Source organism: Podarcis bocagei, assembly GCF_964188305.1.
Source record: "Podarcis bocagei genome assembly, chromosome: 15".
In the NCBI taxonomy this organism is placed as follows: domain Eukaryota; kingdom Metazoa; phylum Chordata; class Lepidosauria; order Squamata; family Lacertidae; genus Podarcis; species Podarcis bocagei.
This window is the reverse complement of record NC_138141.1, coordinates 43926288-43941004: the sequence shown is the minus strand read 5'-3', so window position 1 is coordinate 43941004 and position 14717 is coordinate 43926288. Positions and strand designations below refer to the sequence as shown.

General features: G+C 46.8%; 1 protein-coding gene across 1 annotated transcript in view; it reads left to right on the top strand.

Annotated features, from left to right (window-relative positions):
- PIGL (phosphatidylinositol glycan anchor biosynthesis class L) overlaps nt 1–14717 on the top strand; it is a 40621-nt gene that overhangs the window by 1351 nt on the left and 24553 nt on the right. The window contains exon 2 of the mRNA XM_081172210.1: nt 3107–3206. Within this exon, the coding sequence (XP_081028336.1) occupies nt 3107–3206 (100 nt within the window). The remainder of the gene's footprint in view (nt 1–3106; nt 3207–14717) is intronic.

Sequence of the window (14717 nt, the reverse complement as noted above, 5' to 3'; positions counted from 1 at the left end):
TTATTGTATAAATAATATATTTCAGTGTGTTTTATTATTATGTCGTCAATATTATTGTATTTATTTTATACACTGAGGACTATATAAGTGAGAATTCTATTATTTTATACTTAATTTTTTAATGCTTTATTATATAGTGCCAGCTAAGTGAGAATTTCAGGATGTGGTGGAAGGCCCAGGTGATGGGCCCCCTACCCCCTCAGTTTGCCATGTTAGTATAATGGGTATAACACCACTCCCCCCCCCCCAAATTGAAACTACTACTATATATTTGCATACAACAACGTTTGACTAGCCAGCCTACACGGAATGGTAAGAGATTTATTTATTTATAAATATACGAGAAGGTAGATTTTTGAAGCATTGCTTATCTTAAGGACAGGGAACCTTTTTCAGCCTAAGGGCCACATTCTCTTCTGGGCAACCTTTCAGGGGCACCATGCTAGTGGAAGGTGGGGCCAGAGGGAAGAGTGGGCATGGCAACAAATGTAAAATTTGCCATTTGTACAGTAGGCTAGTTTCTACACACTCCTGGCTATTCTCCACCCAGACAAGCAAGAGGTATTATTAGGGTTCAAGGACACATTCCAGCCAGGCAAAAGAAGTAAAAGCCAGCGAGGCCACTACATCCACACACTGTTCCTTAACTGGGTACAACATAACTGCAAAAGGTCCCAAGCTCAACCAGTGGCATCTTGTTTTTCGTAGCAGGGGAATCCAGTGACCTGGTATAAAGTACAGTGGTGCCCTGCAAGACGAAATTAATTCGTTCCACAAGTTTTGTCGTCTAGCGAATTTTTCGTCTTGCGAATCACGAAATCCCATAGGAATGCATTGAAAATCAATTAATGCGTTCCTATGGTCAAAAAAAGTCCAAACAAAGCCAAATTTGGTACAACAACAGTTTATTAACTGCTCTTTAAAGTCACACATACTGTAAAGAGCAGTTCAAAAATTGAAGGGAAAATAAATTAACTTTATAAACAAAACATGTCTTTGTTTTTAGACAAAGGAAACAAAGTCGCGAGACGTTTTCGTCTTGCGAAGCAAGCCCATAGGGAAATTCGTCTTGCGAGGCAAATCGAAAACGGAAAAACCTTTCGTCTAGCGAGTTTTTTGTCTTGCGAGGCATTCGTCTTGCGAGGTACCACTGTAGTTTCTTCTCCCTTCCAATGTGAAAATTGCAATTTAAAAATAACGGGGGGGGGGGACTAGACCAATGTAGCAGGGCCTTTTTAGTGGTGACACCCTCCTCCCTTTGGAATTATTTAGCAGTTAGATTCTTCTCTATATGCTTTTGGGAGGCTGTTGCAGGCATACTTCTCCTCTAATACATAGATACGTGTATGTTCGTTTCTGTGCATATTCTGCTGCTTTTACCTTGAGATTTTATAAATTAACGCGGTCAAACCCCACTTTCGGGCTTCCTGTATACATTTGGTTGACCACTGCGAGAACAGTTGGGCCTCTGGTCTATTCCAACAGCGCTCTCCTTATGTTAAGGTTTTAACAACATCCTCTAATTTGAACACTTTGGTGTGTGAGTCAGAAGAGGCACTTATAAATGTTATAAATAGGTAGGGAATTGGCAGGATTTGAGAAGTTCACTCAAGACCTGCAGTTAACCCTAGCATTATAGAAATCTTTTTTAAAAAATAGACATTAAAAGTTCCCTTGGAAGCTTTACAGACTCCAAGCACTTAACTCAACCCAGTTGGCCAAATATGTTTCGCTTTCTGAGATTACTTTCTGGTTGCGGGGTCTCCAGTGCAAGCGCCCATGGGTGCCAGCGTTCCCAACAGCACCTTTTATGGTGCCTGCAAAAGGTCTCAGTAAATGTCCCCCTCAAAAATCCTCAGTGCTGTTTGCTTTTCCTGTTCGGTTCCTGTTTTCACTGGCTACGCCTCTCCCACATCAAACACACTCTTTTAAACATGCCCACATTTCAGTTGGTTGCCAGGATTGGACCCCAGCTGAAATATACTCAGAGTCAAGTGTGGATTTCATGCTCTTTATTCAGCTCATAGTCATGAGGAATGCAAGTTCTCCTGAAATGTCTGCTTTACAGTGGTGCCCCGCAAGACGAATGCCTCGCAAGACGGAAAACCCGCTAGACGAAAGGGGTTTCCGTTTTTGAGCTGCTTCGCAAGACGAATTTCCCTATGGGCTTGCTTCGCAAGACGAAAACGTCTTGCGAGTGTTCTGATTTTTTTCCGCTCCCCCTCCTTTTTCTAAGGCGCTAAGCCGCTAATAGCCGCTAAGCCGCTAAGCCTTTACTAGCCGCTAAACCGCTAATAGCGCTAATCCGCTAAACTGCTAATAGGGTTGCTTCGCAAGATGAAAAAACCGCTAGACAAAGAGACTCACGGAACAGATTATTTTCGTCTTGCGAGGCACCACTGTATATACATTATTTACACAATGGGCCCCACGTGATTGGCTAATTCCGGGATTCTCCTGTAGGCCAATCAGGTTGTGGATTAACTTCAACCAGGAGCTGGATTGGGTGGCTCCTGCGGACCAATCAGACTGCTGCATTCTGGATCCTATTGTTCTAGGACGAATCAGACTGCTGCATTTTGGATCCCATTCAACTCAGTACATAACACCAGCCCTACGTTCTGTTCTGAACAGAGGAGAGATGCAAAGAGCTTCTCTCTCTGAGAGAGTGTGGCGGTGACAGATGGAGGGGCATGCCTGCGCCGTTTCGTGGTCCTGTCTCGCTTTCGATACAGCCATTTTGTGTTATACCATGCCCCTGCCCCTCCCACTGCGGCCATTTTGTGACTGGTGCCCGCAGCACTCTCTCAGATTTCCAAATGTTACTCCTAGCCTTCCCCTAAAAAGCAACCTCTTCAGACTATCACTTTCATATCCTGGCAAACCTAGCAGCCTGTACTAAGGTGCTGTAGAATTCTTGAACTTTTTACAATGCAGCAGACTTAACGTCACCAGTTTTGTTAAACTCAGGAAAATCTCTTTAATATTCCCTTCTTTGCTCCGTTATTTTAACGCAAGCTGCCGGTCCCTTGGTGCTTTCAATTTCCCACAGGAGGGAGGATTCTGTGTTGCAGGGTGTGACACCTGTCTTCTTTCGTATTTCCAGGGAATTACTACAGCCAAGGGGATGTCCGGAAGAAGGAACTCCTGGACAGCTGTTTGGTTCTAGGGATCCCGCCTTCCAATGTGACCATCATTGACCACAGGTAGCTTTCTACACTTAAAATGCCGGTGCTCTTACATGAGAGGAGCCCTGCTGGATCAGGCCAGCCGCCCATCCAGTCCAATAGCCTGTTTGGACAGAGGCCACCAGGTGCCTATGAAGGGGAAGTCCACGAGCTGGACCTGAGTGCAACAGTGCTCTCCCCCATTTGAGACTTTCCTCTCCTGTGGTTTACAGCAACATAAGGAGAGCTGTGCTGGTCAGGCCAGCATCCTGCCCTCACAGTGGCCTGCCCAGATCCCTGTGGCAAGCCTACAAGCAGGTCCTGAGCGCAAGAGTGTCCTTCTTACCAGCAACTGGTGTTCAAAAGCATCACTGCCTCTGACTGTGAATACAGAGCATAGCCTTCGTGGCTAGTAGCCATTGATCACGTTCTCACCCTCGGTTCATTTGTCTGAATCCCTTCTGGACAAATCTAAAAGTACAGTGGTGCCTTGCAAGACGAAAAGAATCCGTTCTGTGGTTCTCTTCATCTAGCGGTTTTTTCGTCTTGCGAAGCAAGCCCATTGACGGATTAGCGGATTAGCGCTATTAGCGGCTTATCTGCTGATTGGATCAGCTGATAAGCGGCTTAGAAAAGGGGGGGGAAGGGAAAAACCAGCAGGAACTTGCAAGACATTGTCGTCTTGCGAAGCAAGCCCATAGGAAATTCGTTTTGCGAAGCACCTCCAAAACGCAAAACTCTTTCGTCTAGCGAGTTTTCTGTCTTGCGAGGCATTCGTCTTGTGGGGCACCACTGTATTGAGAGTTGCTGTTGCACGCAGATCCAACTTGTGGGCTTTCTGTTCTTTATCCGATCTACTCTTGTGTTTGTATCTACCGTAGTGAAATTTTTCATAGAGGAACTGTTAGGGCCGGAGTCACCGGCTTGCGAGGGTGATGGGGCAGGCGCCGACGTCGTGACATTGTGGACATGAGCCTCACTCCTCACTCCCTAAGCCAGGCAGAAGCTTCCCAGGCTTTCGGAAGGAGGTGCCAGGGAAACATTTATGGGACTGGCCTAGGCCCCCTAGTCCACTGACCACACGCCACTGATCTACCGCCATGCTCAGCCGTGGTGTACTCGGTTCTCCTCTTCCCGTTTTATCCTCCCTTGCAAGGTAGGTTAAGCTGAAAGATAGCGACTGGCCCCCCAGTTGACTCTGTGGCTGAGTCGGGATTTGAACCCAAGTCTCTCAAAGTCATGTGTTTAAAGCCAATTTAAATCGTGTGACTTCCTGCCCCCCAAATCCTGGGAACTGTAGTTTGTCCAGCGTCGTGGGAATTGTAGCTCCGTGAGGGGTTACAGTTCCAAGGACTCTTTGGGAGAGGTCGTGCATGTTATATGCGCACTAGGGAGTGATCTCAGGTCCCAATCTGATGTTGCAATCACAGCATCACCACCAAATGTGTCCATCCCAGTGCTGCAATTCCTGCCCGGTCGGGGAAAGTGAGAGGAAGACATAGTGACTCAGCCTTGCAGGGCTCTACAGAGGCTCCACAGCCCCAGTGACCCTGTGACTTCTCCCTCAAGTCAGGGAGGAGAGATCAAGACACAGATCTGAGAAAAACACGGACCAGTGAAGGTCTGCGCTGGGTGAAGCAGGCAAGTGACAGGTTATCACTGTGCAGGCCTGTGGGCGTGTAACTTCACCACCTAGCAAAACAATTGCAGAGCAATTTGTTCTCCTTCTGATATGGGGAAGATCAAACGCTTTCTATGGAGCAATGGATCCTTCGCTCCCGGTTACTGATAATTGCCTGATGTTCCAATTTGGAGACTCTTAATTCCCTACTGCATGCAAGAGAAGAGGGAAGTGCCTCTTTGCAGATCGGGGGGGGGGATGTGGCCCTCCAGATGTTATCAGACTCCAGTGCCCATCAGCATGGCCAGTAGTTAGGGGCGATGATGTCAGTTGGAGGTCAACATCTGGAGGGCCGCAAGTTTCCCATCATCCTTGCTCGTTGCCGTTTCCCGTTCGAGCCCTGAGATCATCGTACGGACACCATGACCACTTCTCCTTTTCATTTGCGGTTGTGTTTTTTTCTTTTCTCCTTCTTGACGTTTTGTGGCAGTTCTCCCAGAGCCCCTTTGCTCCAGTTAATAGGTCCCTTTTCTCTCAGCATTGAGTAATCAAAGCACCCTGGGGATTTCCCTTTTGCTGTAAAAAACTAAACAGTGCAAAAATGCAGAACAGTTTCCCAAGAGGAGGGTCGGGGTGGGGGAGAGCAGGGACGGATCTACTATGAAATTAATGAAACTTAAGCTCCAGGGCTCCTAATCTCAGAAGAGACCCGGAAGCGACTTTAGTGCACATTGCTTAAAAATCTTGGGTCTAAGAGACCAAACTTGTGTCACACAACTCAAATTGATTATTTTTTTGTTCTATATATATTTCAATAATCCCAGCGTTTGAGTGTCAGTAGCACAGATGTTGTAAAGGGGTGGTGATCTGTCAGGGAACAGCCTCATTGAAGACCCCAATTCCTCTAGGACTGCCTCTCCCCATATAAACCGTCCCAGACTCTGCATTCATCCTCTGAGGCCCTTCTTTCTGTGCCTCCTCCGCAAGAGGTCCAGAGGGTGGCAGCACAAGAACGGGGCCTTTTCTGTAGTGGCTCCCTGTTTGTGAAATGCTCTCCCCAGGGAGGTTTGCCTGCTGCTTTCATTACCTATGTTTTAGGCGCCAGGCGGAAACCTTCTTCAACCAGGCCTTTGTCTGATTAATATCCAACAGTTTTTTAAATGTATCTGTAGGAAGGGGGTGGGTTATCATTTGGTTGCTTTAGTTTAATTATTTACTTGTGTTTTATCTTGTATTTTATTCTGTGAAGCACCCTGAGATCTTTTGATGAAGGGCAGCATATAAATTTAATTTAATAGCATAAACAAACAAACAACAAATGTGGTTACCCAGACTTTGTTGCTGGTTGGGAAGGGGCTCCCACGACAGTTCATGCCTGAAAAATGTAGGGGCACTACAGTGGGAGAGGGAGCAGACGATAGGGAAGAAGGCCCTGGCTTTGCAGTAGAGTTTCTGGTTTCAATTCTTGGCAGTAGGACTGGATATGCCCCTTGCCTGAAATTTTGGAGAGCTTCTGCCAATCAGTGTAGATATAACAGTCTGACTTGGGGAAAAACCATCTTCCTGTGTCTGTTCAAACCAGAGCTTAATTCAGAACCATGAGGACTAGAATCTTGCTTTGTTTTTAGGGGGAGGGTTGTAGCTCTGAGGTGGAACACCTGCTTTGCACACAGGTTCAACAACTAGGGTCTCTGGGCAGAGCCCTGCCTGAAACTCTGGAGAGCTGCTGTCATTTCTGAGCTTGAATGGACCACTGGTCTAGATCTGTATCAAGTCGCCTGCCATGTCACCCCTCATAATCGCCAGTGATTGATATTCAGGGGAGATTAACCCTGTTGGCTAAATGCACCCTCCATCCTTGGAGACAGTATACTCTGAATATCCAAATGCCCGGAGCATCCAGCCTAGAGGGGGCTGTGGGCTGCCAGCTGAACATCTGGGAATCTGACGCTGGTTTCTCCCATCTCCTTGTGAGTTTCCTGAAGACGTCTGGCTCAGGATGCTGGTCCAGGGATGGAGACTTCCCCTGATCCAGCAGGAGTCCTAACAAGCTTCTGTCTGTCTCCTTTTCACAGCAGAAACGTTGTTTGTATGAACCATACTTGTCCCCCCAAATCAGACCCTTCTGCCAGGGCTCTGGGGCGATGAGCATTCTGCCCTGTAAACAGGATACACCCACCCAACTGAAGTAGGTTATTAACTCAAAGGAAAGGACACCACGTTCTCTCTCTCCTTATTCCTTTGCTCTCTACGAGATGTTTTGTTTCCCCACCCTATCTTCTCGGTGACTGAGAACGCCAGGCTGTCCTTCACAGCAACATCTGCAGTTTCCCTCCTCACAGCGAGATGCAGATAAATATCAACATTGCGGCTTCCATCTGATGACGCCTGACCTGGCCTGCCAGAGAAAATAATAAGAGTTCGAGAGAGGAGATTTGTGTAAACAGGCGAGCTTCCCGCTCCCTTCCCCAGCTGCTTCCAAAGTTCCAAAGAGAAGAAGAACCAGCTTCACAGATATAATATGAGGGACACTTGGCTTGCCGGTAGTACATGGGAAAAGGATCTAGGGGTCTTAGTGGACCACAAGCTTAACTCGAGTAAATAATGTGATGCGGCAGCAAAAAATAAAAAATTAAAAAAGCTAATGCTATTCTAGACTGTATTGTAAACAAAAATTGCCCTTTTCCCTTATGGGGTATCCAAGAGCCCATATAGAGTCCTTACATAGGTTCCCTATTGGTAGGAGAAAATAACGGAGGCCAACCAGAGAATATTGAGAAGCAAAGCAGCTAGTAAGCTTGATCTTTATTGAACTGTTGCAACAGGGTGCTCCCCTCACATGCAGGAAAGGAGGAGGAACCCAGAAAAATGGCCGCAGTAAAGACTTTTAAAATTGCCACTCTGTAGATCAAGACCACCCCCAGAAACTCATGGAACTTTGAAGTGTCAGACATAGCCCTAATGGCTTTAGCCCAAACGTAGCAGAGTTTTCCTGCACAGCGAAGAAGCTAGTTGAGGTTGAAATGACTAGTCAGCTAGACTCTGAATAACTATTTACAGGATTTATTAAAAGGAAAAAAAACCAGCAGAGTTTCTGCATACAAAGCAAAGCAAATAAATCCTTTCTTTCTCTCTCTCTCTCTTAACCATACCCAGCTTCCTGCAGCCCATCAGAAGCTGCGATTTGGTTTTCAAACGTTTTGGAACTCGAATGGACTTCCAGAACGGATTCCGTCTGACTTCCAAGGTACAACTGTAGTCCCGCTTTGTTCTGCCTTGGTCAGGCCTGACCCGGAATACCGTGTCCAATTTTGGACACCACAATTTAAGAAGGATATTGATGAGCTGGGAGCATGTGCAGAGGAAGGCGACCAGCATGATCAAGGGTCTGGAAACCAAGCCGTATGAGGGAGCAGTTGAGAGAGCTGGGTGCGTTTAGCCTGGAAAAGAGGAGACTGAGAGGAGATATGATGGCCATCTTCAAGTATTTAAAGGGCTGTCCCATGGAAGATATTTTCTCCTGCTCCAGAGGGTGGGATTTTAACCAATGGCTTCAGGTTACAAGAAAGGAGATTCTGCCTAAACGTTAGGAAGAACTTTCTGACGGTAAGAGCTGTTCCACAGTGGAATGGACCCTCTCACGAGGTTTTGGACACTCCTTCCTTGGAGGTTTTTAAGAAAGAAAGAACTTTCCATGGGAAAACGGTGGCTGATCCCAATCAATCTTGGGGGAACCTCCGCTCACCCTGCTTGGCATTTGACACCCCTCAACTACGGCAAACATAACCTTTTTAGGCGGATTGCTGGGCCATTCAAACCTCTTTTCTCTTTCCCCACTATCATTAATTTTCTTGAATGTTTGCTCAAAGATGCGGGGGGGGGGGGAGGCAGAAAGAAAGGAAAGCGGGTCAGCCACCTTTTCAGTGTTTTAAAGAGTTGTGCGCACACACACACACCCCTCCAACAATACCCTTTAAAAAATAACTCTCCGTACAAAGCAAGCAAGCAAGCTAGTTTTAGATGGAAACAAGGGCTGGAAGGCTCCCTTATCTGTGGGAAGATGGAGGAGAGCTTTGTACCACCTGCCTTGTTAACTGCATAATAGTAATTCAGAAATTGCACTTCTCCTGAATTTTGTGACACAGTTTATTATTATTGTTGTTGTTGTCATTTTATTGAATTTGTATACCATCCCATACTCGTAGGTCTCAGGGCAGTTCACAATACAAAATTACATTATAAACACACAAGATACATAATAAAAATAATTAAAACAGTTAACAATACTACTGTATGCTAATAATAATAATAATTACACCTCCCAACAAAAGCCCCTAAACAACCCCCCTAAGCTTTTTAAAAGTTTGTATTTTTAGGATTAAATATGTTTGAAAATGTAGGCATTGGCATAAAACACACCTTCAAACACTGCCCTGATTTCTTTCCAAGGATAAACATGTTAAAATAAATAAGTAAATTATCAAAGCTTTGTTTACCGTATTTTTCTGTCTATAAGAGGCCCCCATGTATAAGACACCCTATATTTTGGGGGACTCTGGTTTAAGAAAATGGGGGGTCTATCGGTGTATAAGACTCCCCCAAATTTTGGACATTTTTTAGGGGGGAAACCTAGTCTTATACACGGAAAAATACGGTATTTAATTGTTTTTATTTTTTCAGAGCTTTTATTTATTTTTGTTTCACCGCATTTCTTAGACGCCTTGCACTAAAATCGTCCCAGGCAGGACTTAGCACAGTAAAAATACAAAATGCAAAGGAAACAGAGGATCCACTTTCACAAGGGGTCTTTTCCCCTAGTCGCCTGGAGGTGATTCTTCCTCGCCATAGGCAATCAGCTGTTCCCAACTAGCTTTTAGGAAACAGCTCTGCCAATTTCGGCTGCAGTTTTACATGTCCTTTTCCCTGCTTGGTGTCTAAAGGATCACTTAACCCTCTCCTGCTCTCCCCCTCCTATGTGCAAAACCCACTTGCGTTTTGAAACGGGAGCAGGCAAGGCAAGGGATTTTGATTCCTGCAGGAAAGTAGGTCATCGGGTGCTCTGTCTCTCTCTCTTTTTATTGTGCTCTGCAGACCAATGTGGTTCTCCTTTAAGGGAGTGAACTTGGCTGACACTGCAGATGGTCAATTTCCTCTTCCCAGAACCCTGTACCTCAGACGGAGCCCCTTGTAAGCTCTCTGTGCTGCAGATTGAAAGCAGGCAAATATTTAACGGGGGGGGGGGGCGTTGTTGGCTTTGGGTTCCTGCCTTGGCAGGGTCATGTCACCAGACAAACACAAATATGCGCTAGTAGCCCAGAACTGCAGGAAGGAAGCAGGATGGGCACAGGTTGTTTCAATGTTGTCGCTGCCATCGTTCCGGCACTGAATAGGTTAAGAATGGCTTGACACCCGGAAAAGATCTGTAGCCAGGTTTTGTTGTTGTTGTTGTTTAGTCGTGTCCGACTCTTCGTGACCCCCTGGACCAGAGCACGCCAGGCACTTCTGTCTTCCACTGCCTCCCGCAGTTTGGTCAAACTCATGCTGGTAGCTTCAAGAACACTGTCCCACCATCTCATCCTCTGTCGTCCCCTTCTCCTTGTGCCCTCCATCTGTCCCAACATCAGGGTCTTTTTACCAGGGAGTCTTCTCTTCTCATGAGGTGGCCAAAGTCTTGGAGCCTCAGCTTCAGGATCTGTCCTTCCAGTGAGCACTCAGGGCTGATTTCCTTCAGAATGGAGAGGTTTGATCTTCTTGCAGTCCATGGGACTCTCAAGAGTCTCCTCCAGCACCATAATTCAAAAGCATCCATTCTTCGGCGATCAGCCTTCTTTATGGTCCAGCTCTCACTTCCATACATCACTACTGGGAAAACCATAGCTTTAACTATACGGACCTTTGTCGGCAAGGTGATGTCTCTGCTTTTTAAGATGTTGTCTAGGTTTGTCATTGCTTTTCTCCCAAGAAGCAGGCGTCTTTTAATTTCGTGGCTGCTGTCATCATCTGCAGTGATCATGGAGCCCAAGAAAGTAAAATCTCTCACTGCCTCCATTTCTTCCCCTTCTATTTGCCAGGAGGTGATGGGTGTCTTTAAAAGAGGATAAGACAAATGAATGCATCAGAGGATAAGGCTACTAGCCGCAAGGCTACGCTTGCCACCACAGCTGGAGAAAGCAATGGTTCTGAAGACCAGTTGCTGGAAAAGTTGCACTCAGGTCCTTCTTGTGGGTGTCTGCTGCGCATCTTGTTGGCCACTGTGAGAACAGGATGCTGGGACTAGATGGGCAACTGGCCTGATCCTGCGGGCTCTTCTTAGGTCAGCAGCTGCTTGCCACAATGCCTGGGTCCTCTCTCCACCATTGGAGGCCTCTGAACGGCCGTTCCTGAAGTTCAGGAGCACTGCTGTGGCACTCAAGTCCTGCCTGTCCAAGGCAACACAATGACCAAATACAATGATACAATATCAATACAGTGGTACCTCGGGTTACATACGCTTCAGGTTACACACTCCACTAAGCCAGAAATAGTGCTTCAGGTTAAGAACTTTGCTTCAGGATAAGAACAGAAATTTGGCTCCGGCAGCAGCAGCAGGAAGCCCCATTAGCTAAAGTGGTGCTTCAGGTTAAGAACAGTTTCAGGTTAAGTACGGACCTCTGGAACGAATTATGTACTTAACCCGAGGTACCACTGTATACACTCTTTATATAATATGAAATATATGAAATCACATAAACAGAAAACTTATGAATCTCTGAAAGTCAAAAAATACGCACTCTTAATGGATTCTCTAGAAAACATAACACCAAATAAACATAAGTCTTTGAAGACTATGCAAGTCTCTGAAAGAAGCAATGTATCAGATTCTTATCTGGTGCAAACAGGCTTCAGCGCTTTGTTTATGGCATCCAATGCTGCCAAAGTAGTTTGCAAACAGACGAACAGTGATTCCGGATATACCCACTGTTTCGTGGAATAATTCTTCAGCACAGCAGGAGGATACAAAAATGCTTCATAAACCCATTTATACAGTGAATGGAAAAATAGAACAACAATTGCTATGGAGCAGTGGTCATAAAGTTATGTAGTGACTTGCATAGTTTGTGACTTTCAGAGATTTGTTTTCATAAAGTTTTTGTATGTTTTTATGGAAATGGGTCTTGGTTGAGTTTCTGAATCTTCCAACCTTGACTACACTTTTCAAAGTGGATCATTCATCCTACACAATGGCTGTGTTCAGGTCTTGCTTTTGCAGCTTCCGTTTGGCCATGGTAAGAGCAGGAGGCTGAACTCAATGGGCCTCTTTCGACCCAATTCAGGAGCCGGGCTCTCCTTCCATCCTTACGACGTGAGAGCAGAGACGGAGAGTGATGAAGAAGCTTTAGCCAAGTCTGGGAGCAACGTGGTCCCCACAATCCACTTCCCTATAGATTTCCAGGAATTCTGTCCCAAGGACAGCGGCTGCTGAAAGTTGTAGTCCGAAACCTCTGGAGGGGACAAGGCTGCAGGAGGCTGACTTAATGGTTCTTTCAGCCTAGTGAAAACATTTAACACTCTGCAAGCCAAAACTACCTCCCCTCTCCTTCCAGCGGTCTTGGCAGAGAAATTCCCAGACATTCCACCCCTTTATTTAAATGCAAACAGATTTTGGCTCAATTTGCTGAACATGGCAAATTATAACCAGCACAGACATCAGGCTGGGGACTTTGCTCGCCAGCAGTTCCTGGAAGGAGCGGGATTTCACAAACCTCCCCACCCCAATGGGATGCTTAGCTTAGGGGAGGAGGAAAATGTAAAAATGTGCCATTTGATCCAACGAAGGAAACTTTCCCCACAACATCAACTTCTTTGCCCGAGTTTGTCTGGGTTGGCCATGAAACCCTTAATGCGCATTTGGAAAGGATTTTAGGGCATATCCTATGGTGCAGGCTGAGTTTGCCCGCCAGGCCTATCCTGATGGGGCTTGCTGGGGGAAGCTGAAGTGGGAGCAGGGAGCTTTCAAGCAGGCTAGGCGTAGGCAAAGTCAGGGCAGGCATAGTCAGAACAGGCCGAGGCAAAGTCAAGTCAGATTGAGGCAAAGCCAGGGCAGGTAAAGTCAATGAAGGTCTTTCTGCGCAGGTCAGGACCATGGCTAGCTCCCAATGGCTCCCAGTGGAGCTTTATCCAAACGCCAGGATGACAAACCACAGTTCATAGTTTGACAAAGAACAACTTCCGTTTTGCCCTGATTCAAACATATTGCAGGTGATTAGTTGGAAGGCGGGCGGAATCTCCCAATCTCACCTGTGCAGGAGTGAGGTTGGGAGGGGAAAGAGAAATGAAGGGGCCACATTCCCTTCTGAGAAACCTCCCGGGGGCCACATGGCAGTGGTGGGCAGGGCAGCAAATGTCGATTTGGCCTTTGTGCAGTTGGCTGGTTTCTACAAACACTCGCATGCACCCCTCTTTCTGCCAAGCAAGGAGCATTATGGGAGTTCGAGGACAACTTTCCAGCCAGGCAAAAGCACTCAAGGGGCGCAAAACTGGGTCAGCGAGGGAGGGTCTTGAGGGCCAGACAGAGAGGTATGGAGGGCCGCAATTGCAGCCCCAGGTTTAAGCTTCCCCTCTCCAGCTTTTACCTTAAACTCGGAGGGTGACCTGTTTGGTAGTTTGCCTCTTCGCTGATTCAGAGCCTGCCGAGGAGAATGTTTGCACATCGCCGGGGTGTGTGTGTGTGTGTGTTTGTGTGTGTGTGTCAAGGGAGGACAAGTGCAGCCCCTGGTATAGCTGTGCCGCTGCTCTCCTCTCCCAGCTCCCCGCCTGCAAGCCACTCGTGGCTCCCTGCTGCCAGCTGAGATCACAATGCGCTCTAATGCGTTCAGCCTCAAACTAAGCCAACCCTTTGTCTTCCGTTTTTGCTTCTTTGGATAGGAAAGGAAGCTTGCTCTCATTTCACCCCTCTCCCCAAAATTCAGCAGCAAGCTTTGCTGAAAGCCCGCAGGAACCAAGTGTGGCTTTTAAGCTTGAAGCTCAGAACACATAGTGTGCGCGAGAGAGGGAGGATCTTGCGCTGTGTGGCTCCCAGAATTGGTGCTGATAACGCCAAGGTTGCAGGTGTGATCCCTGTATGGAGTGCTGGGGAAACCCAGATAGGTGGGGTGTAAAAAATAAAGTACTATTGTAATTATTATAGTATGGGGCAGTTGCATCGTCGGGGGTTGGATTGGGTGAGCCTCAGCGTCCCTTCTGACTCTATGATTCTGTGATCCGTCAAGCCCACCACCAGCTCCCTCCCTAGCCCCCCAGCCAATATTATTATTATTTATTAAATCAGTATTCCGCCCTTCATCCAAAGCTCTCAGGACAGTTCACAGCACAAAAATGCAGACTAAAACCACAAAGTACATGATAAAAACAAGAACAAAACAAACCAATAACCTGCCTCCAAAATTTAAATTTGAAAGATTTTAGGCTGTAAGGAATTTGATATGACAAGAAAGTAGTTGGACTGTGGAACTCCCTCCCACAGGAGGCAGCGATGGCCACCAACCTAGACCCAGTGGGAGCTGTCCAGCTGTGGAACGGTCTCCCTTGGGAGATGGTGGACTCTCCTTCCTTGGAGGTTTCGAGGCAGAGGTCGGCTGGCCCTCTGTCATGGATGATCTAGCTGAGATTCCTGCATTGCAGTGAGGTTGGACTCGATGCAGAATTAGATAAATTAACAGGAAGGATTCGAAACCTGCAGGATCAGATATTCTTAGAAGACTGGAGTAAATATATGAACTACTGTGGTACCTCCGGATACGAACAGGATCCGTTCCGGAGCCCCGTTCGCATCCTGAAGTAAGCATAACACACGTCTGCGCGGGCCACGTTTCGCCGTTTCCGCGCATGCGCGCGACGTCATTTTGAGCTTCTGCGCATGCGCGAGCGGCGAAACCCGGAAGTAATGCGCT